The following is a 25,222-nucleotide window of genomic DNA, read 5'->3' as shown; positions in this document are numbered from 1 at the left end:
TTTCTAAGGAGCTGCAATGATTACTTAATTAATTTTACATGAATTCGATATTCTGCTGGGAAGTACTTTGAAGCCCTGCTTGACAGAATACAAAACTAATCGCATTATATTATGCCGACCTGCTTCTTTCGTAGAAATAATATTAAATGTTTGTATTTGACCAGAGATAAACCTATTGAAACCAAGATCTATCGGTGACATCATACCGGATTTCCTGTGTCATCATCAAATATAATTACAGACTTTCCCACACTGATCGATAATGTCTTCCTGCAGATTATTCCACCGTAACAATTAACATTTTCTGCGATGACTGAAAAGCTGCTCGGTGACAGGCCCTGAAAGAAAATGCAATGCCACTGGAGTTTAGATTGTAAGCTCTTGAGCCAATTAACGTAAATGCTAGATCTCAGCTCATGTTCAGGACACACTGATTGCGTTGATTTGTCTACACTGTACTATTTATTTCCCCAGATTGTATAGCAGAATATTTTGGAGCTTTATAAATACTAATAGCAGCAATAATAATAATATTAAAAATAATAAAAATACATTAGGCAACCTACTGGAGTTAGTTTTACATACTGTTAAACAGAGAAAGCTTTCTGCTATTCAGGGGCCAACTTGTATCAATGCAAATTTAACCAACACCCATTGAGTCCCAGGTGACACCTTCTATTTATTTATTTTTTAAATATATGTTTATTTAAAGCTTTATTTGCATTCCCATACATAATAGTATATTATCACCTGTGCACACACAAACTTCCTGTGAATTATCATAAATCATTCCATAATAGCAATTTCTTACACTTAAATTGAACAATAATACAATTTGTAATTCTTTGCAAACCCTTTAGGTGTGAGCCTTTATTATTTTTTTAAACTCGATTTATTACATAGAAGATGGAAGAGGAATTTGATGGAATGAAATTGCTGCGGAGTTGTACAAAATGCCGGTTTTGTTCCGGTAGTTAAGTTGTTAATTGTGCTCCATGTATAGTTAATTGTAATCACATAGGGTAATATTATTATTATTATTATTATTGCCATTTATATAGCACCAACAGATTCCGTAGCGCTTTACAATATTATGAGAGTGGGGATTTAACTATAAATAGGACAATTACAAGAAAACTAATAAAAACTATCGGTTAAAGGGACACTCCAGGCACCCAGACCACTTCTGCTCATTGGAGTGGTCTGGGTGCCAACTCCCACTACCCTTAACCCTGCAAGTGTAATTATTGCAGTTTTTCATAAACTGCAATATTTACATTGCAGGGTTAACTCCACCTCTAGTGGCTGTCTATTAGACAGCCACTAGAGGTCACTTCCTGGGTTCTAGCACAGGTTTCCTGTGCTAGAGCGTCGCTGGACGTCCTCACGCTGTGTGAGGACCTCCAGCGTCGCTCAAAACCCCATAGGAAAGCATTGAAATGATTTTTCAATGCTTTCCTATGGGGAGACGTAATGCGCATGCGCGGCATTTCCGCGCATGCGCATTAGGTCTCCTCGGCCGGTGAGCGAGATTAGTCTCTCCCACCGGCCGACGTAATCACTAGGAGGAGCGTCGCGGAGGCGGAGACAGCGGCGAGGGACATCGCCGCTGTCCCAGGTAAGTGACTGAAGGGGTTTTCACCCCTTCAGTAACCGGGGATTGGTGGGTGGGAGGGAGAGGGACCCTCCAGTGCCAGAAAAACGGATCGTTTTTCTGGCACTGGAGTTTCCCTTTAAAGAGGACCCTGCTTAAACTAGCTTACAGTCTGTAGGAGGTGGAGTATGAAACACATTAGGACAGGACATAGCAATAAAATAAGGTGGGAGTGAAGCAAAGCTGGAAAAGAGAGTAGAGTGCTGCCCTTTAGGAGAGAGCAAGAGACAGGTATGGGAGGTAGAGGTTAGTCTGGGAGGCCATAAGCTTTCCTAAAGAGATGGGTTTTAAGGCACTTCTTAAACGATTGAAAACTAGGGGAGAGTCTGATGGCAGTAGGCCGGCTATTCCATAGGAAGGGAGCCGCCCGCGAGAAGTCCTGCAAGCATGAGTTAGTCGTACGGGTGCGAGCAGCGGACAGGAGAAGGTTATGGGCAGAGCGGAGAGACTGAGAAGGGAAATATCTATGGATCTGTGAAGAGATATAAGAGGGGCTAGAAATGTTCAGTGCTTTATAGGTATGACTCTGAATTGACTCCTATAGGATACAGGAAGCCAATGTAAGGACTGACAGAGGGGTGAGGTGTGAGAGAACCGACTAGAGGAAAATCAGTCTGGTGGCAGTATTCATTACAGACTGTAGCAGGGCAAAACAGCTTTTGGGAAGACCAATTAGGAGAGGGTTACAATAATCCATGCAGGAAACTACTAGAGCATGGACAAGCTCCTTAGTAGCATCTTGCGTAAAAAAAAAGGGGCGGATGCGGGCTATGTTTTTAAGATGGAATCTACAGGACTTGGCAACATACTGGATGTGAGGTTTAAAGGTGAGGCCAGAATCAAGTATGACGCCAAGAAAGTGCGCTTGCAAGGATGGACTGATGTGGATACCACTAACTGGAAGAGAGAGCGAAAGAGGAGGATCAGTATTAGGAGAAGGAAAGACAAGGAGCTCAGTTTTAGAGAGACTGAGTTTCAGAAAGCAGGAAGACATCCAATCAGAGAATGAAGAAAGGCAAGCAGGGACACCTTGCAGGACGGCAGGGGAGAGATCCGGGAAGGAGAGATATATCTGGGTGTCATCAGCGTACAGGTGGTAGTGGAATTCAAATGAGTTATTAAGTTTGACAAGAGAATGTCACGGTAGTGTACCCCAACATGCAAGATTTAGACCAACAAGAGACAAGATAAAGCAGATACGTCTTACCGGGCTTTAGAATGGCCGGACTCGACATAGTACAGAGAAGTGACAGAGTCAGGAACGAGCCGAAGCCAAGGGAACAGAGAGACAGGGAAAACAAGAGCTAGCCAAGGTCTGGTACACAGGAGTCAGGAAGCCGGCAAACAAGACAAAGCAGGGATAAAGAGAAAAACGGAGTCAGATACAAAGCCAAGGTCAAGCACGGAAAAAACACTACTGAACGATACAAGCACTAAAGGGAACTGAATCAGAAACCACGATAGGACAGGAAGCTAAGGGAAAGGTGAGTATAAATACCCTAGTGTTCAATTTGATTGGCCTTTGTCATATACACGCCCCCAAAACATGAGTGTATGGGGAATGTGGAATGCCATGGCCAATGGGAGACCGTTTCACAATTCGGCTCCCACAGCGCGGCGCGCTCTTAGAGCCAGGCGGGGCATGTGACCGCGTCTCGGCTGCCGAGCTCTGCTGAGGTCAAAGGTGGGTTAATGGGAATAACAAAGTCCCGAGAATTAGGGATGGAATATTAGAAGAGAGGACGTAGGGTAACCAGGGAGCAAAGTGGCCAAGGAAGAGGAGAGAGGAACCATGGTGGCGATAAATAACAGCAATGTTAGGAGAAAATGGTTTGAAGAGGTGAATCGAATGAATTTCAAATGATGGGAAAGAGAGGGAAGGGGGTAGAGGTTTGAAGGAGAAGTGAGGTGAGAGGAGAAACCCTACACCACCACCTTTACATTCAGAGTGTCTTAGGTTTTGGGTAAGTTGAAGACCACCAAAGGATAAAGATGCAAGGGTAGCAGTGTCAGAGGGGGAGAGACATGTTTCTTTTAAGGCTAGTAAATCTAGGGAACGAGAGATGAAGAGGTCGTGGACAGTAGTGGATTTTGTAATATTGCAAACAGAGCATGCATTCCAGAGGGCAGTATTGAAGGAGGATTTAAAGGAAGAGTAACATGAGATGGGCATGAGATTGGTGTGGTTCCTTGAGTTAGTACGTGGTGGGTTTGCTGAGATGGGACCGGGGTTTGGAGAGACATCACCAGCTGCTAAAAGCAGAAGGATAGAAAGAAAGTAAAGGTGGGAGTAGGATTTGAAAGTCTTGTAGGAGGGTATGTATATAGAGGATTTGGGAGAAGTTGGAGGAGGTAGGCTGGAAAGGTATACGTAGAGTGCATGGGATGACTAGAGAGGGGAAGGGAGGGGAGTAAATTGGAAGTAATGAAGATGGTGTTGCCAGGGACAGGTGACCAGAAGGATAGGGATATTTTAGTAATGAGAGAAGTTAGTATGAAACTGAAAAATAGAAGGGATAACATTATTTAGAGTAAATGTTATATAGATATGAAAATTATGCATATGCACATATATAATCATAGACATATACATACACACACATATACCTATGAGTGATTAAACCATGGTTAAGGATGCAGGTTGTTTTACAGAGGGATTTCAGGTGAGGAGAGGTTACGATATGTTACAAATTAGTTCTAGTCATTGAAAGATTGCGTTAATATATGTTTTACATGATTTTACTCTTACCTTAATGAGATGAACTTTACATGCCCCCACAAAGTCAAATGCCAAGCCATCAAACGTTTTGTAATGACGATCCCCGTATGTTGTGCACATGGCTGGACACGGGTGAAATGTGCACTGAAAGGACCCATGTTGGCAAACACTAATATAATTAAATATCAGAAAATGAATTGTAAAAAGTGCTACACTGTGTTTTGTATAGTATGCATCTATTAATTTGCATATTTTTTTACGTGTTTTTTATTTGTTTTACAGACAGGAGACAGGCTGTTCAAGCAGTGGAAGTCTTGGATCCTTGCATTACATTTACTACATTTCGAATATGACAAATAAAACATGTATATAGCTGAAATACCAATTATATCAATTTTATCTACCATAAAAAATCTAATTTGGCAGCTTACTCTGACTGGTAAATCAGAAGACCTGAATTACAGAAAGGGAAAATCTCTACTTTGTCAGTTTTTTTGTAATGGATCATCTCATTTAATTATTCCTGTATTATATGTTTAAATATATTATACACATTTAACTTTGTATGTAAAAGAGAATACAACCTAAAGTCAGGAAAAATAATCAATACTTAAATTAGACAAAATATATCATTTTAAATTCTATTTAAATTTAAAAAAAAGAAAAATATGAAAGCAAATTACTAAATAATTTTAAAATGATGAATGTATAATACATACAAACAATATGAGGTATAATAAAGAGCTATAAGACAGAGTTTATAAGACAAAGCTAATAAACTATGTCAGATAAATAAGATTAATAAAAAAAAACTCATATAAAAGTCACATAAATACACATCATTATCAAGACTGGCTCCCACAATTTTGTAAAAACTGTTTTTTTTGTTTTTTTTTATAATTGTTTATTTCTATTAATTGTTTAGTAATTGTACAAAATACAGAGAACTCACCATGTATGGCAAGAAGAATTAACTATGTCTCCAGGATAATATTCCTTAGCTTTCCAAGAACAAGGACACGCACTGGGCTCGAAACACTCATCTCCATGTTTGACCAGTCTGAGGAATCAAGATAAACGTGAGGAAAACCATAAGAAACCTGTATTATCTCCAAATTAATTTTATATTACAAATGATTGTGGCCAAAATATCAACACATACAAAGACACACTGAAGGGATATTTATCAACATGTTCTGAAAAGTGGCACCTGAGTTCTATCATTACTTTGATGGTTAAAATGTCCAAACAGTGAAGAACACCAGAGTTATAGTTGTACAAAAAAAGAAAAGGGATACAGGACACTTTTCTGTTGGATAACGTGATGGAAAAATTGGTAAGTCCGAAAAAATGCTTGCATTCAAGAATTAAAGGATGCAAAAGATGCAACAGATAAAGAAACCCAACAGATTTAATAAATTATTGCAAACATTTTCCAAATATTAAACGCAAAAGTACTAATGAAACTTTGATAAATCTCTCCAATATATCTCAGTCTTCCACCCCGTCTGCTAGTAGAAAGTTTTAAAGGAACATTATAGTGACAGGCATGTATTCCTGACACTATAGGTGTGAAAACACTATACTGTTTAGCTTCCTGGCCCCTCTTGCCTCCTGTGAAAAAGGTATTTTACTTACCTTTTTCCCACAACGTGCTGGTCTCATCACGGCTGTCTCCGCCTTTGCTCCGCCTCCTTGGCAACTTTGATGATCTCAGCCAATCCAATGCGTTCCCATAGAAAATTAATCAATGCATCTTTATAAGGAACATTTAGCGCCTCCATGCAGAGTGTGGAGATGCAGGGTCAGAGCGGCACAATGTGCAGCACTGACCCAGGAAGCACCTCTATTGGTCATCTGAGTGACTGCTATTAGTGGTGTTCCTAGACAGCTATGTAAACACTGCTTTTTCTTTGGAAAGGCAGTGTTTACATTAAAATGCCTGCTGGCACACTAAGCTGTAGTTCTGGTGACTATAGTGTCCCTTTAATGCTGGTAGAATATATAGAAAATGTTATGGTACATGTTATGGTACAAACAAATCTATGGTCTCCTGTTTTAAGGAAAATGAGAATTCATATGGGTTTATTCAATAAACACTGAATTGTATGAGTTGATAATTGAATGGCAAAACATAGGCAAAAATATGCAAAATGGAAAAATTCTCAAAATTCTCCAACTCAGAAATCACAACTTCCTTACTTAATCTGAATTTTACAATTTGATGTTTAATTGATAACTATTAGTGGTTTCATAAATAAACATCATACTCTATAAAATAGGGGTTTGGTGTCCAAAACATAGACCATATTATACTAATTTATTTATTATCATCATTATCATTATTTATTATCATCATTTAGCATGAATACATTTTTTTAAAAAACAGCTTCAATTTTGCTAGCCCAAGCTATTTAGTATTTTTCCCCAATTACTGGTATACAGATCCCCATACAACACTTTCACATGTAATTTTAACCATCTTATAATGTACTATTGTATTTAGGAGCCAAAGGAGTACATTTTAATTATTTGGGGATTTATTTTTCCAAAGACAATGCCTCTGCAATATTTGTACATGGAATGGAATAAAATAGAATAGAATAGAATAGAATAGAACATGAATCTAGAAGCATTGTTCCATAGAATGTACCGAGTGTCTGTTTAAATTCACCCATAAGCTTCTTTATGTTGTATCTCTGAAAGAGTGAAATGTCTTGCATTTATACTTTATGTGATGAAAGAACTTTATTGCTTCCTAAGAAAGAAGGTTGTTTCTTAGCCTGAAGGTCCTTGGCCTTATGCCCAAAAGTGTAAGGACAAGTACTGAGCAGGCAGACAGGCAGAAGTGTGTTTGATTAATAGAAGCCATTGATATAAGATGCAATAGAGAATATCAGGTTTCTGTACTTTATTAAATATATTCATGTTGCCATGTCTTGATTTATTAATGTAATGCCATTTATATAATCTGGGCATTAAAATTACATAATTATATTTGGATAGGTGATGGGATTATTTCTAACCATTGATGAACACCACTCCAGTGTCCACCTGGAGTGAAGATCAAAGTCAAGAATTATGCTTAGGACAATAGATTTGTCTTGTCACCCATGAGGAATGATTCCTCCCAAACTTCATTTGTCATAATCACTACCATCAAAGAATAAGACTTTTCTTCTTATGTTATATGCCGTAAGAATAAAATTGCAATTACTATTTCCATTGCTTCCTGTCTCCATGTGTCAGGTGCACACTATGTATTAATGCTTTATTTAATTTAGAATTTAGTTTCTGTATAAGTCCTGTAGTATAGATACCCCCACTGCCCTCATCCCAGTGCAGTTATTCCTGATGTAACAAAGCATTGTTTGGGTTTCTATTCTACGGGAACACTCTGTCAACCTTTTATCAACTATCTGCTGTGACTAAGGAAATAGTCTCACTAACCTCAGACCTTCTATCCAGATATTTTTTATTTCCTCACTGAAACTTAACCTTTACTTCAGTTTCAGAATGCATCGATCTCAGATGAGTGAGTAGGGAATCAAGGAAGTTGGTTGGAAGGATTAGCCATTAAATGGTAAGTTTCTGGTCTCCTGAGTTCTCTCAGTTACTATAGACATCAGATGGCTTGTCTCATAACTCAAATTCTTACTGTAGATAAGGTAGCAGCCTCACACCCCTTCATCATAGACCAGCATTACTATAAATCCATAACAGAGGTCAGAATGGAAAGGAAGAGGCAATCATTTCAGAATGCACAGAGCTTTCCCTGGTCAATATAAACATTGGAAAGTTTGAGGGTCTTGAAAACATGTGGTAATTATACCTATTACCCAAGGCAAAGATAAGAGGGGCTCACGGTATAAAACTGAGACTCAGTTGTCTGTAGGACTGATTGTCTCCTCAATAAGTTGAGTCAAGTAGACTCAACACCACTTAACACGTAATACAACATCCAAAGCAGTAGTTATTCTACCAAAGTTGACACTATTACTTTTATTATTACTATTTCTAGGTACTGTTTCTGGGTACCATGGGCTTCAGTTTGAAAGTAGAAAAAAGTGATAAAGAATAAGTGAGTTTATGTACAAGTAAAAAGAAAACTATGCTCGATTTGGTAAAAACGCTTCAGAAAAGCACATATTCTAAAATAGAACCAAGCTTATAACTCTATCTCATCATTAAAAAATAATTACGCTGAAAGATACACAAGAGCCTCTTTAATGTGATTTTGAAATACATATTTTTTTAAATTTTCAAAAGTTGATCCTGTTGGATTCCTTTACGTGTTCCTTGTGACTAACACCCCTGTTCGATTAAGCACGCTCACAAACAATATAATCTTACTGACAAGATCAGAGCAGATATTGGTCACATCCCAGTAATATTACACTCCGTAAAAAAACGTGACAACAGATTTCTTTTTTGGAGAGACAGTTCTCTGGATAGATTTCACAAGCTTAAAACTGAGAAAAGGGCACAGAGTTCTGGAAATAATTGTTCTAATTATTTCACACTTTATTGGCTCAATGGTAATATATCATGCTATGACCAGAGCCAAATACAATGTGAGAAACACCAAAAAAAAAAAAAAAAAATGAAAACCAAGTGTATACAGGATTCTTACAAAAATTAGAGACAACAGGATGAAACCTAAATATTAAGCACAAGAAATAATAATAAAAACTAATCAGCCATGATTTTCCTCTTCTGCCTATAGTCTATGTGCATAGAATAAAAACCACTTGCGAAGCAACAACCAAAACAGTTATGGTGGGGACATAAATTGCATATGCCCACCCAGAATCCTTTGCGGTAGTAACATCACTGCAAATGTGTGATTTCTCTGGAAAAAGCAAGTCTTATGACTTGACTGGTATGCAGATTTTTGTTTAACATTGTATTAACTATCCACAGACTTCAGGTGGAAGGGGTTTTCAATCACATTTTTTCCCCAAGTACTGCCAAGCCTCAATAGCAAACCAGTAACCAATCTCATGCTGATGATTTGCATTAACAATGAAACAGCTGTCCATGAGTGGCTCACTGGCTTTGCATCTTTTCCTAAGTTGTGTTTCAAAGCTGTTGTTTACAGCAAACACAGACTAAAAGGAATCCATGTTTAAAATGGAATGAGGAAAAATGTGTTTCTTTGTTAAACTAATTTGCATATGCCCACCCAGAATCCTTTGCTGTAGTAACTGCAAATTTGTGATTTCTGTGAGAAAAGCAAGTCTTATGGCTTGACTGGTGTGCAGATGTTTGTTTAACATTGTAATATATATATATTTATACATATATAATATAAATAAAAAAATAAACATTGTATCTCTCTCTCTCTCTCCCTCTATCTATATATATATATAATGTTTTTTTTTATTTATATTTTATATATATATATATACACATATATATAGACACATATAATACGTGTGTGTGTATATATGTGTGTGTGTGTGTTTATATATGGACACACACAATTTTACTTATTATATACCGTATATACTCGAGTATAAGCCGAGTTTTTTAGCACATTTTTTGTGCTAAAAAACCCCAACTCGGCTTATACTCGAGTCAATAGTCTGTATTATGGCAATTGCATTGCCATAATACAGACTGGGGCTGTGGGGGCTGTAAGAGAGTTTACTTACCTCTCCTGCAGCTCCTGTCAGCTCTCTCCTCCTCCGCGCCGTCCGTTCAGCACCTCTGTCAGCTCCCAGTGTAAGTCTCCCAGTGTAAGTCAGTGTAAGACTTACACTGGGAGCTGACAGAGGGAGCTGCACGGACGGCGCAGAGGAGGAGAGAGCTGACAGGAGCTGCAGGAGAGGTAAGTAACATCTCTCACAGCCCCCACAGCCCCCCACTGAACTGCCAATGCTGGACCACCAGGGAAGGAGAGCCCCCCTCCCTGCCATGTATCAAGCAGGGAGGGGGGACGAAAAAAAAAAAAATTAGTAGTAATAAAAAAAAAGAAATTAAATAATAATACAAAAATAATAAAAAATTTAATTAAATAAATAAAAATATTAAATAATAAAAAAATATTAAAATAATAATAATAAAAAAAATTGCCCATCCCCCACCAAGGCTCTGCAACACACACACACACACACACACACACACACACACACACACTGCACTCATACGCTCACACACTGCACTCATACGCTCACACACTGCACTCATACACTCACACACTGCACTCATACACTCACACACTGCACTCATACACTCACACTGCACTCATACACTCACGCTGCACTCATACACTCACGCTGCACTCATACACTCACGCTGCACTCATACACTCACGCTGCATTCATACACACACGCTGCATTCATATACACACGCTGCATTCATATACACACGCTGCATTCATATACACACGCTGCATTCATATACACACGCTGCATTCATATACACACGCTGCACTCATACACACGCTGCACTCATACACACGCTGCACTCATACACACACTGCATTCATACACTCACACTGCATTCATACACTCACACTGCATTCATACACTCACACTGCATTCATACACACACACTGCATTCATTATACACACACTGTAAATAAATATTCAATTAATATATTTTTTTTAGGATCTAATTTTATTTAGAAATTTACCAGTAGCTGCTGCATTTCTCACCCTAGTCTTATACTCGAGTCAATAAGTTTTCCCAGTTTTTTGGGGTAAAATTAGGGGCCTCGGCTTATATTCGGGTCGGCTTATACTCGAGTATATACGGTATGTATAATATATTATAAAATAATTAAAGCATTTTGTAATATATTATACATGTATAAAGCAAATATACGATTACATTATAAGTGTATTTTTAAAATATATGTGTATATATCTCAAAGTACACTTATAATGATATAGTATTATATATGTATAATATATTATAAAATGCATTAATTATTTAATAATATATTATACATATATAATATATGTATAATATATTAATTTGACTATTTTTTGATTATTTTGTTTTACATTTTAGGTGCCAGGGGGACTGCCTGACAGCTCAGACAGTCACCCTGCAGGCAGCTCCATAGACTCCTATTGTGGCCATTTGATCATGGTGATCACATGGCCCTGGAGGGCCTGGGTGGTCAGAGCTTCTGCAGGGGGACTGCTGGGGTCTTGGGCAGTCCCCTCCCCCTGACTGGGATCGCTGCTGACCGCCGGTCCAGGTAAGTGTAGCACTCATATTTGCCGCGGACGTACTAGGTACATCCGTGGTCCTTAACGACCATTTTTTGTTGAATGTACGTAGTACGTCCACGGTCATCAAGGCCTTATTATTGATTTTGTAATACTGGAAGTTTTGGTACTGCACTGTATTAAATGTATTGTTATGTTTATATACTGCATTGTCATAATGCGCTACGCTGTTCTCTTTTCCTTTACTATACTCTTCAGAGACTTTAATTGTCGCACAATATTATTGTTTTTTTGTGGCAAGGTGGAAGTATATTTGCCTTGCTGCCAAGTTTATTGTTATATTTGGTAATAGTTTATAAGTGGCATCACCTTTTCTTATAAAGCATAGAAAACATGGGTCAATTCCCCTTTTAGAAGCATAATTTTTCACAATTGAAAATTAATTTCAGTAGCGTAAAAAATAATTTTGCATAGAAATTAATCCCAAGAATAAACTTTTTTGCCATTATCTAATAAACAGTAACCACATTTTATCAATAATCTAACCCAGGCAGCAGCCGCAGTGGTTCAGTAGCTTTCACCTCCGTACAGCAAGTAATAATAGAGGACATATTTTGGCTACAGATCAGATACCTGTATTGCTTTGTAGTTGCAGGCTGATCTCCTGAATTAGAAGGTGCACAAAGGAAGTAAAATTATATGGAGACATAACTGTTCAATGGGTGCCAAGGTAAAGAGTGATAAATAGATAATGATACAGAATAAAAGTGGAAGGTAAACTAGCACTATGTACTTTGTGATTGTGTCAATATCATTACACACATAATGTTTACCATTAACTATTATTGAAGGGACATTGCAGGGTACAAAACGATGGGCTGGCCTCCACTCCAGGTATCCCTTTGGACATAGTCAAGCATTTTAAAAGGACCCTATAAGCACCAAAACAACTTTAGCTTTAATAAAGCAATTTTAGTGTATAGATCAGGCATAAGCAACCTTGGGCACTCCAGATGTTTTGGACTACACCTCCCATGATGCTTTACCAGCATTATGGGTGTAAGAGCATTATGGGGGATGTAGTCCACAACATCTGGAGTGCCGAAGGATGCCTATCCCTGGAATAGATTATGCCTCTGCAGTCTAACTGCCAATTCTCTGCCAGTTAGGAGATAAATCACTTTATGTTTCTGTCAATGCAGCTCCATCCACACCTCCCCTGGCTGTGACACACACAACCTGCGTGCAATTTTGTTTTTCATTTTCACCAGATTTTAACTTGCTTTAGACATTTGTATCTACTACTCTGGAAATTAAACTTCAGTCACACACAAGGGGCTCTTGCAGGGCCTAGAAGGTTATTAACAGAGTAGGAGATAAGAAATTCTAGATTAAAGAGGCTGTGCAATAACGGAGGTTTAAACATTAGATCTCACTTTACAGGAAGTGTTTAGGAGGACTGTACAAGTCACATGCAGGGAGGTGTGACTAGGGCTGCATAAACAAAGTGCTATAACTTCTAAATGACAAGAATTGAACAGTGAGACTGCAGAGGTATGATCTATCCACACAAACTGCTTCATTAAGCTAAAGTTGTTTTGTTGCCTATACTGATCCTTTAAGCAGTAAGTATTGCAGCATGTTCATCTTCTATTAGTGTAGGACCCACCAGTATTGGGGTACTGTGAAGTATGGATGGGCTTGGGCAAAAAATTTGGTTCGTTTTGGTGCTTCCGATATTCGGGACTTTGGCAATTCCCTACCTCTACCCCTAACCCTACTCCTACCCCTACCCCTGACCCTACCCCTAGGGCTAGGGTTAGGTGTAGGGTTAGGGTTAGAGAAAGGTTGGGCTAAGGGTTAAGGTTAGAGGTAGATTCCTGTCATCATTTTTCCTCCCTCTCTTGTTTTGCCAGTTTTCAGAAATCCAAAGCACTTCGGCACTTCTGAAATTCGGCACTTCGGTTCGGCACTTCTGAAATTCGGCACTTCGGACATTCGTAAGCATCCAAATGTCTGAATTGTCGAAATTCGTCTGAATTTAAATTCGGACTGAAACGAATTGCACATGTCTACTGTGAAGTGGTGGTGAGTTTAAAATTATACAGTCATATGATGTGTAACTGAATTCCAATATTTGTTTGCTAAGATAGGTGATTTTAAATAGTCTCGTAAAATTTGAAACAACATTTTTTTCTGTGTGCGCTGTTCCCTTAATCTGTATTTTCTATATATTGTGCTCTTCACAGCAGCACCACTGCTATGAAATGCATGTTCTGGTTGTGCACCCCAATTCCTCTTTTTTTCTACTTGTCCATAGATTCCACCAAAACATCTGTAGTACAGAACATTAGGAGAAGCCTGTTTCCATCATGAGTTGCTAGTGATGTCTGATGGAAATGGCAAGATGTGACAGCCAGAAGCTCTTCGTATTCCTGCAACTGGTCACATTTTGACAGAAATTGATTTGTTGATGAGGCACAATATTCTCTACACAGCTTTATGGTATATATTTTTTTAATTGTGTTTACAATTCTATAGGATTCTCCAGCAGTCTATATGAGTTTTGCCGACAGAATTTTTCTTTGTCAGGAATGTTTCATAAAAATAGCATTCTTAAAAACAGCAACTGTGGCCAAGTCTTGGGGCTTTATGTAGTTTCAAGGCTAAATAGGTCCCAGTTGCAAATTAAAATGTTGCTCAAGTGGAACTAGGGAATAGAGAGAGAAGCATTTTTATGGCCATTTTCCCATCATCTCGTCGGCGTACCGTGCACCGATGACAAAGTTACAGATAGAGCTTGTGGCCGTTGTGAATTGTTTTGCACAATGCTGTGTCTATACCAGGTTTCCAGAGTATTGTTAAGCAAAATTACTCTGTTTTAGAATAATTTAGAAGCCAACATAAAACCTTTATTATATCTGGTAGTAAATTAAAAAGTGATGATTTTCAAGGAATCCGTTTAAGCTCCTTACCAGATATTTGATCTGGCACGGCACCTGTTTACAGCATACGGCATAAACAGACTTAAAATATCTCGGGTCGAGAAAGAAATGGGAGAGGATTGTAAAAGAAAAAAAAATAATAACTAAAGTATTTTTGTTTGTTTGGTAAAGCAGGAATTGTGAAGAAAAGAGCTGCCCATTTAGAGCTAAAATAGAATAAAGGGACAAATATCTTTGATTCCAGTTTGATTTCTTTTAATGAATTATTCCGAGTTTAGTAAAATACTTTCCATTTTATTTCATTTTAAGCTATACGGTTTCATCCCCAATTATCTTTAACCTCTTAACTACCAAATCATTTTGTTTAAAATATCAGATAACATTTATTTGAAACATATTGTTTGCATAGTTAGAAAATATAATTTTGTTATATTGTTTGTTGTATATATAGATTGCTGTTCAGGGATATCTAAAATAAAATATGCACATTTTTACTATTTAAATTTAATTACATTTGTTTATCTTTACACGTAAGGAGATGTTTAAATGTTTTTTTTTAATCTGCTAGCATTTTTAGAAAACTATGTTTCCAGAAACATGTTCCTTAAAAATAATCATAAGCAATTTACCGTATTTAAATATGTAGAAATCAATTTTCACTATTTTTGTTGTATAAGGCCATATAGTGCCTAAAGTTCTATCCCCTCAAAATCTCTGTAAAAGATGAAGGAATAAATAGAAATGTCTATATAATGCATATGTAATACTCTTCGTACATATTCCCGAATAGCACTGTAGATAGCAAATGCTAGTTGTGTACGACTTTCTTTCAATGTATTACTATAAAGCAGTTTATACATTGTGTTTTAAACAAAAAATGTTTGTCGATCAATGAAGTTAAAACATCCTTGAGATTCTCTGCAGTTCAACTGAAAAGATGTTAATAATACCTTGAAATCCTCTGACTGTCACACATTTTACACTAAGCATGTATGGTATGTTTATCTGTCTGTCCATCATTCTACCTATCTGTCTATCTGTCTGACTATGTGTCCGTCTGACTGTATGTCTGTCCATCTATATGCATGTCCATCTGTCTTTCTCTGTCTTGTCCAGGTATCTGACTATATGTCTAGCTGTATAATTTAGGATACGAATAGATTAGGTTGAGGACTTTCAGTATAGACAACACACATCAGAAGCATGTTTTTTTGTTTGTTTTGTTTTTAAATATTGGGAACCCTATATATATTGTTTCGATTGCCAAAGGCTCTTATCTGGAAAACTTTGCAAGTTACTAAATGGTAATTGTTGCCAAATCTTCATGGAAGGCCCTCGCATTAATCTACGTAACTTAATAGTATCATTGTGCTTTTATTTCTTATCCGTCTTAACATAAACCAACCAATTTATTGTATAAATAATATTTAATTCATTTGTTACTTTAGTACTTCATTTTAGGGAGAGTTTATTAGGGTGTACGGTAATATAACCTTGACACCCACTGTGCTCTTCAGCTGTCTACTAAAACAACGAATAAAATCATTGTAAAAAATAATACTATATAAACAAAATGTGACTACAGTTAAGTTGGAGAATTTTTACAAATCTTAAACTTTGCAATTTATTTTCATTTCACTACAATTAGGTGTTTATAACACCTGAAATAACACAGGCATATAAACATGGAATCAAATCAAGGGTTGTTTAAACAAATAGGTAATTTAAGTAATTAAAATTGATAACTTGCATTACACCAAATTAGACTCTAAATATATCAAAATGTGGGTCTAACATTAGTAGTCAGGTTAAAAAGAATGGCAATTAAGAGAATATTAGTTTGTATGACCAGTACTAGTACATTGTTGTTTAAAGGAACTCTTCAAGGTCAATAATGATAACACAGCTTCTTTACAGCAAAATTGGAAATCAATGTAATTCTTTTGGATCATCAATAACAGCGATATCCAGATGGTTAACCCGAGCAGCTAGTGCCATTTTTTAAACAAAGGTTCTATGTTCCGTATATACTTATGACACCTCGGTGCGGGGTTCTAGGAGATGTGTCTACTGTCCGCCTACCCAGCACCAATCTGACTCTCAATATCTAGATCTTCCTTTTTTTCTCCTTGTCAATCTCTGAATGGTCAAATCTGGACCATTCTGGACAACTGTACATACCCTTTAGGACAAACGCAGCCCGAAATACAAGGAAGATGAGCTGGTGTAGTCAGATTAAGAAGCTGGTTCTCGCACGTCCGCTCTTGACTCAGTTCCACATCTTCTGCTGGATTGCTGCAGTTATAATAGACCTGACCAACAGGGCAATTATTAACTGTGAAAGGAGAGAAGACCCAGAGCTTGTTAGATGGAATAATGTTTTTTAATAATTACCTGCATATTTAAAAAAACATTTGTACTCTTACAATACACCAGTACTTTTTCTTCAAAACTATGAAATAATAAGAAAAACAACTTCGAGATTTCCACAAGAACTAACAAAAGAATCAAGCTTTCAGTTACAATAACAGGTGTGAACTATATTTTATGTTAATATAGAACATTTATTTGGCTGTTTCCTTACCAACATCATAGCTCTCACAGTTCATTGTTCCATTAGTGCAGTGGCTGTGATAAATGACATATAAAACTATAAGACATTTTTGCATGAAATATACAATACATGAAACAAATATACTACAACTTTCAATCTGTAAAATGTTTATAATTTTTAGGCAATTGCCCATAATTAAATGAAAATGTCAAACAAGTCTCACTTTAGCATGAACTAATGTCTATGTATATTTTAAGAGTTACTCCAAGTATCATGACCATTACAGTTCCAGAGTCAACTGGCCTTTTTTCCCAGTAAATGCACAAACAAAAATGATTTGTCCTTTTCCCTGGGTTCCAGGTGGGCTTCTGGTGTCTTCTCTAGTCAGTGATGACATCTGGCTTCTGCAGAGCTGCCGAAGCATGACGTTGATCCCACCAGCCATTCATTGGCTGACAGCATCAGCTGACCGCTCTCAGCCAATGAATGCAATTCTGAGCAATATACACATAATATAATATTCAAATATAGATTTTCTCCTGCTCCACTTTTTTCTCTCTCTTTTGGTCACTTCTCACTTGATCTTTAAATAAACTCAACATTTAGTGACTGTCCCTTAGATACTAATCATCTCTTTTTGGAACCACAAGCGTGATTCAGAATGAGAAGCATGCTCGGACATTGCACATTTTGATTAGTGTGTGATTTGAGTACATTTCAGCTTGGAGTTTGGGAATCTGACTGATCACCTCATCAGCCCAAATTTGGCCAAACTGGATCTCCAAGTCCATTTGACAGCATAGTCTCTCCTGGCCCCCGAAGCCTGGCTTCTCTAAGCCACCAGGGCAATGCAGAAGTTTCCAATTATCACATAGAAAATGTGAGTACTACAATTGGCACAGCATCTCAATTATTTTCAGTCTAAATTGTTGCTCTTCATTAAGTGCTTATTTTTCTTACCATTTGCCTAGGGAAGTAATTATATTTTCTCCTGGATGATAGTCTATTCCTTGGAAGTAACAGGGACATTCACTCCTGTAAAATAGCATAAAAAGGTACCATCAGCATGGAGTCAGAGGCAGCTCGGCTAAATGTGAGCCTAACTATTGGCAGTTAACACTACGCTGCAGTCAGTTCAACCAAAACCTGTCAGTATTTCTCAAAAATTGTGTCATTCGATCTATCATATGCATGGCATTGTAACCCCCTTAAGGGCAGGCTGAGCTTAATGAGAAATGTAGTTTGCATTCCCAAGGTAATATATACAGTAGCAGTTCCCAAACAGTGTGCCCACAGGGGTGCGCCAGAATGTTTCCCCGGTGCTATGATTATAGCACCGGGAAACATAACTGCTGAGCAGTGGCCGGTCGGGTGCCGCAGTCCTTTAAGCGTACACATGTGCAGGCCCGTCGCTACCCGACAGGCAAACCAAGCAACTGCTTGGGGCCCCGAGCTGGCCCGGGGCCCCAAGCAGAGCCGCCATCAGGGAATGCGGTCCTGGGGGGCCCGGACTGCTCAGATCGTCCGGGCCCCACATTCAGTGGGTACATACCGGGTCGCAGGGGGCCCGGTATGTACCCACTGGGCCAGCCTCTTCTCCTGGGGGGCCCAGCAGCCGGTCACCTCAGGGCCCCCCAGAGGCTGGCCCAGCTGACACCCGGCGGGCGCGCCAGGGAGCACTCTCCTCTGAGTGCTTCCTCTTCAGCTCCCTCGCGCGCCGCATACTGATGCCGGAGCCGGAAGATGACGTCATCTTCCGGCTCCGGCATCAGTACGCGGCGCGCGAGGGAGCTGAAGAGGAAGCACTTAGCCAGAGAGAGTGCTCCCTCGCGCGCCCGCCGGGTGTCAGGGACAGAGAATAAATTTAAGTGAGTGGGGGTGGGGAGAAAATTTAAGTGAGTGGGGGTGGGGGGAGGGAGAAAATTTAAGTGAGTGGGGGTGGGGGGGAGGGAGAAAATTTAAGTGAGTGGGGTGGGGGGGGAGGGAGAAAATTTAAGTGAGTGGGGGTGGGGGGAGGGAGAAAATTTAAGTGGGTGGGGGGGAGGGAGGGAGGGAGAACATTTAAGTGAGTGGGGGAGGGAGGGAGGGAGGGAGAAAATTTAAGTGAGTGGGGGTGGGGGGAGGGAGGGAGGGAGAACATTTAAGTGAGTGGGGGAGGGAGGGAGGGAGAAAATTTAAGTGAGTGGGGGTGGGGGCGAGGGAGGGAGAAAATTTAAGTGAGTGGGGGTGGGGGGAGGGAGGGAGAAAATTTGAGTGAGTGGGTGGGGGGGAGGGAGAAAATTTGAGTGGGTGGGGGGGGAGAAAATTTGAGTGGGAGGGGGGAGAGGGAGGAAATTTGAGTGGGAGGGGGAGAGGTAGGAAATTTGAGTGGGTGGGGGGGAGAGGGAGGACATTTGAGTGGGAGGGGGGGAGAGGGAGGAAATTTGAGTGGGTGGGGGGGAGAGGGAGGAAATTTGAGTGGGTGGGGGGAGAGGGAGGGAGGAAATTTGAGAAGTGGGGGGGAGAGGGAGGGAGGAAATTTGAGGGAGTGGGGGGAGAGGGAGGGAGGAAATTTGGGGGGGGGAGAGGAAGGGAGGAAATTTGAAGGGGAGAGGATGGAAATTTTGGGGGGAGGAAGGGAGGGAATTTCAAGGGGGAGAGGAAGGAAATTTGGGGGGGGAGGAAGGGAGGAAATTTGAAGGGGGGGAGAGGTAGGAATTTGAGGGGGGAGAGGAAGGGAGGAAATTTGAGGGAGGGAGGGGGAAGAGGAAGGGAGGACATTTGAGGGAGGGGGAGAGGGAGAGGGAGGGGGAGAGGAAGGGGAGAAATTTGAGGGGGGAGAGGAAGGGGGGAAATTTGAGGGGGGAGAGGAAGGAAATTGGAGGGGGAGGAAGGAAATTGGAGGGGGGATAAGGAAGGAAATGAGAGGGAGGGGGAGAAGAAGGAAATTGGAGGGGGAGAGAAGGCAATGAGAGGGAGGGGGAGAAGAAGGAAATTGGAGAGGGGGGGAGAAGAAGGAGATTGACGGGGGTAGGGGGAGAGATTGACATCCATCACACACACACACACAATGCACCCCTTGCACACAGACACACATACACAAGCAATGCATCCCTTACACACAGCAACACACAATGCACCCCTTCCACACACTCAGTGCATCCCTTACAGCAGTGTTTCCCAACCCAGTCCTCAAGGCACACCTACCAGTCCAGGATTTAGGGGTGACCCAGTTGTGTCTAAGGTGTTTTTTTCTTTTTTTTTTCTAAAAACACCTTAGACAAAACTGGGTAATCCTTAAATCCTGGACTGGTAGGTGTGCCTTGAGGACTGGGTTGGGAAACACTGCCTTACAGACACACACACTGCATCCCATACATACACAAACTCACCTTGCAGCCCTTACACATACAAACACAGATTCACACAATGCATTCCTTACACACATCAGGACATCCCCCCCCCCCCCCCCCACACACACACCCTGTGAACAAACTCATTGGTGGAACATGAAGGTGAACCCTGGGACCCAGACCTTGAGCTGTGTAAATGGCCCTCAAAAAATGGAGCTGCTTCCCGTTCTCCCAGAACATTGATTTTTGTGACCACAGTTACAAACCGCCTCCAGAGAGCCTGTTCTACACCAGACCAGTGGAGCCAGACGGCAGCTGAAGCCCATCATCATCCTCATCTGGTTGTAAGTAGGCAATCTAGTATATTATTCGTGGCACTAATTTCTAATTTACCTCACATTAAAGGGACACTATAGTCCCCAGAACCACTGCAGCTTAATGTAGTGGTTCTGGTGTCTATAGCCTGTCCCTGCAGGCCTTTTATTGTAAACACGGCGGCACTGCAGCACTGTGTTAGTTAACATGGCAGATCATATGGGTGGGGCACTGTGATGTCACATGGGGGCGGCAAACTTTACTTTTGCCTAGGGCGGCAAAAATCCTTCCACCGGCCCTGCAGACACTGCATCCCTGTGGGCGGACTCGGGGGGGGGCCCGGTTGCAGGCGCCGGGGGGCCCAGACCTTGAGCGTGCATGTGGGGGTGGGGTTGGATTTTGGGGGGGCCTCCATGTCTGTTTTGCTTGGGGCCCCCAAATTCCTTCAAATGGCCCTGCACATGTGTATGTGCCTCTTGGTGTCAGGGTGTGTGTGTATAAGTCAGTGTATACGTATGTGTTGGTGTGTATCTATGTGTGTGTGTATCTATGTATCTGTGGGTTAATGTGCATGTATATCTGTGTAAGTATGTATGTATGTGGTAGTGTGTGTGCATGCATCCAAGCAGTCAAACACCAGTACAACATACAAACACACTACTGCAATCTAATTCAAATATTACATACAAACACACCCCTGCATTCAAACTCCCCCAAAAATATACAAACACACCCCTTCACTCAAACACAAATACTTCACACAAATGTACATCCACATCTAAAAGTGAACATTACATTCAGACACACCCCTGCAATCAAACGCATTGTATTAAAACACAAACTATATACAAGCACCCATTCAAATCCCAACACTGTACATTACACAATAGCTCCAATAAATGCCACAGCGCTGTACAGATATACAACCTAGAAATTTTGACTTGGGGTGCCTTAAAAAAATACTGAAATATTAGGGCGCCTTGAACCTAAAAAAGTGTGCGAACCACTGATATACAGTATATAGCACCAAAATAATTTTATAAACAGCATCAAATTTTATGGAAACATGTTATAGAACTACTTGACACTCAACCGCATATTGTTAATCATTAAAGGAACACTAACATTAATGCTACAATTTTAAATTCATTTTGATTTCACTTTGAATTCCTGACAATTTACAATTTAGTTAGTAACTCTGTAAGTGAACTCCAGAACCGTGCATAAGGATGTACTCTTGAAATAAAAAATACATCTCTGCGAGCACAAATTCTCAGTTAGCAAAACTTCTAATTACAAAATAAATAAATTTAAAAAATTCAGTGAGCTATAGCTGATGAAATAGTGCCTTTGGACATACCAGGGAGGTACATATACCAAAAAGCTATAATTGTAAAAATAATTGAAAATATTAACTTCATAAACAAAAACAATATAATTACATTATGGTAAAACATTTAGAACAAAAATGTGCACAGACAAAACATGCAATGTATATGTAACCAAATCAGCCAAAACTCTCAGGCATAGGCCACCTTCAGCACTCCAGATGTTTTGGACTACACCTCCCATGATGCTTTGCATTATGTAGTCCTTAAACATCTGGAGTGCCGAAGGTGGCCTATTCCTCCTCTAAATGATCTATTTGCTAATATTTTAGCATAATCATAAAATTCACTAAACAAAAAACATCTACTTGATTAATAATTATGTTTAATTGTGTTTAATATTTATTAGCATTTACCTCCCATTATTTGCCATATGACAAATACATTAGCGCTAACGGTTAAAAAATAATTGTTTATAATGTGTTTATAATGTTTGTCATTACAAACGTATATGATCTCTTTAACCGGGCAGGTTTGTACAACTCTTCACAAAGTATGTTTGCCATCTGGCACATGAAGGGTTTTTCCTGAAACATTTGTTTGGGTGTATAAGGCTTACTTCTGAAGTTTGGCAAATGCATTCGATAGATGACTATTATAATATCTTCCCTTACGTAACCCAGGTAAATCTTACCTTTCTACACATCTGTCTGTTCTGATGTCTAAAAACATTCCTTTTGGACAAGCACAGCCTTCCACGCAATCTTCATCACAGGCTTCCGGCATTGACAGAGCTTGGCAAGTTTGGCCACACGTAGATACACAAGTTCCATATTCCATTGTATCTTCACACAATATTACTGTAAGGAGGAAAGTAACATTGTTGGGGTATATTTACTAAAGTGAAAATTGTTTGAGATTCAAAGCTAATTTCACATTTAAGGCAAAAATAATTAAACTGGATGCATTGCTAACTTTAAGAATTTTTCCAGTTAGGCTATTTTTGCCTTAAATTTAAAATTCTCTTTGAATTCCTGACAAGTTTCACTTTAGTGAATTAGCCTGCGTGACATTCAGTTTACATTTCCATCATATCTCCTGGCAATAGTCCCAGAACAATAACACTAGCAATTTTACATTATGTTTATGTAAGCCATCATATTTTCACACAATAATTTGATTACCCACATATCTTCCAACACGAGCTCTGCATAGGCAGTGACAAAAAAAGATTAAATGTAGTGTATACTATTCAACTTTTCTCACCCTTGACTCTAGATCCGTTGAACAAGTGTATCTGACTCTGATTAATTGGTTCCCATAGCACAGAAGTAATGCAAGAATTCTTCTGGAGGGCTTGGAAACATATATTCCCAAAACTTCCTAACAAATACTCATCAGCAGGATGTTTGACCATTTTACTTTATCTTATTAATTTTATTTTGCCAAACATACTCTGTCTGAAATATTGCATGTATTATACCATATAATCTCCCCTCCACCATCAATTTTACTGTAAAAGATAAAAACATTAATTAAAAATTGCAATTGTGTCAATTGAAAATATATAAGTAGCACTAAACAGCAAGCTATACACAAAATAACTGTGTGCTTTCTTTTTTTACAAGGAAGTAATTTTAGGCTTCAAATAAATGCTACTTTTTGTTTTATAATGAAATGATTTTGGTGGCGAAGCTAGGGTAACAATTTTACATTTTGTTTATAAAATCCAGAACACAAAGGGAATCAAAGTATTAATATCCGATTTATGTCTGCTTATCACTGTGTCAACTAGCACGATGGTGCGTAAGATCAGACTGTAGCTTCTTTCTGATGATAAAATCTTGTTATAACAATATTGAAGATGTCAATGTATTCATCAACCATCCACTCCATTACGTACTACTTTTTAAGATGAAATATACTTACCACAGTCTGAGAAGCTGGATCTAAAATCAATGATTATTCCAAACCGGCGGCACTGATGGGCATAATGTGACAATGCAGAACACAAGCAAGCTTGGCCACATTTACACGTATCTCTCCGGCATTGTTCGTAGTAAGACACGGGGCTCAGGTACGAGTGGCAGGGGGCAAACAACTCTTTGGTGAGGATGCTACAACTCTCTGCTGCATAGGAAGCTGGCACAAACACAATGAATCACATTATTATACCGTTTTATGTATTATGATATAGTATTATCATTTATATAGCACCAACAAATGAATGATGTGTCACAGTTTTACAATGGTGTATAAAATGGCAGGTAGGCAATGGAGACAGAACCTCAGGGTGGAGAGAGCCCCGCTTAAATTAGCTAATAATGATAAAACCAGTTAGGAAAGATAAATAAAGAGAGAGAGAGAGAGAGAGAGAGAGAGAAGGAGTGAGTTGAAAATACGATTATTGGCATCATTGGCAGCGATGGACACTTAAGCTTGATTGCTTTGAAAACAGCTGGAGAGCAGAATGTTCATAAATGAAGTCATTGCAGATTGTTGTGTGCTATTATTTCTCACCAGCTTGTAAATGCACATCACATGGATCCAAGGAAGATGGGAAATATTCAGAACCACACGCTGAAGATATCTTCCAGGCCTTCCCGAAGAGCTGTGGTGTACTTTCTGGGACCCCAGCAGGAGATCTTTTATTATAAAATAAAATACGAAGGAATGTTCATTCAGTCAATAGAACCAGTTCTAGCAATCTAAAATTAACTTTCAACTTAAAATTAAAATTTCAATATGCTGACCACCCTTTGAGTGCTGCTGTTATGGATCTACATCATATCATGTAACTACAAGCACCATGTAACTACAGCCCCTTTCATTGTGGTATCAATCCTTTAATGACACCAATGTTTTAATATAAATTCCCCAAAGGCATGTTCACCACTGAAATGTCTGTTGTGCAAGTGTCCAGAATATTAATTCTGATCATAGCATCTCCATGCAAACCTGAATACAGCTTGATTTTGGTATTCAAAAAAACCCAACATAAAACAGATTAAAGCAATGGGCAATAGTGTCTCTGACATCATGTGATTTGCCGCCATTTTCATATTAGTCACGAAGGCGACATATGTTATAAGTCAATGAAAGATTGCTTTCTGGTAGGTAAATAAAATTCAAATTTTTACCTTAGATTGCCTACAGAATGAGAAAGTCATGGAATAAAATAATACCTACA

At 39.2% G+C, this 25,222-nt stretch overlaps 1 protein-coding gene across 1 annotated transcript in view; it reads right to left on the bottom strand.

Annotated features, from left to right (window-relative positions):
- The window catches only part of OTOG (otogelin), a 211,484-nt gene that overhangs the window by 119,610 nt on the left and 66,652 nt on the right, over positions 1–25,222 (bottom strand). Inside the window, exons 16-24 of the mRNA XM_063437518.1 lie at positions 24,553–24,677; positions 23,962–24,174; positions 22,727–22,892; positions 18,018–18,092; positions 17,088–17,131; positions 16,685–16,838; positions 5,326–5,433; positions 4,404–4,542; positions 207–338 (exon numbers count right to left, since the gene is read on the bottom strand). Coding sequence (XP_063293588.1) covers positions 207–338; positions 4,404–4,542; positions 5,326–5,433; positions 16,685–16,838; positions 17,088–17,131; positions 18,018–18,092; positions 22,727–22,892; positions 23,962–24,174; positions 24,553–24,677 — 1,156 coding nt within the window. The remainder of the gene's footprint in view (positions 1–206; positions 339–4,403; positions 4,543–5,325; positions 5,434–16,684; positions 16,839–17,087; positions 17,132–18,017; positions 18,093–22,726; positions 22,893–23,961; positions 24,175–24,552; positions 24,678–25,222) is intronic.

This window comes from Pelobates fuscus, chromosome 12 (assembly GCF_036172605.1).
Source record: "Pelobates fuscus isolate aPelFus1 chromosome 12, aPelFus1.pri, whole genome shotgun sequence".
Lineage (NCBI taxonomy): Eukaryota > Metazoa > Chordata > Amphibia > Anura > Pelobatidae > Pelobates > Pelobates fuscus.
Note: the sequence above shows the minus strand (reverse complement) of the source record. Positions and strands in the feature narration are given on the sequence as shown.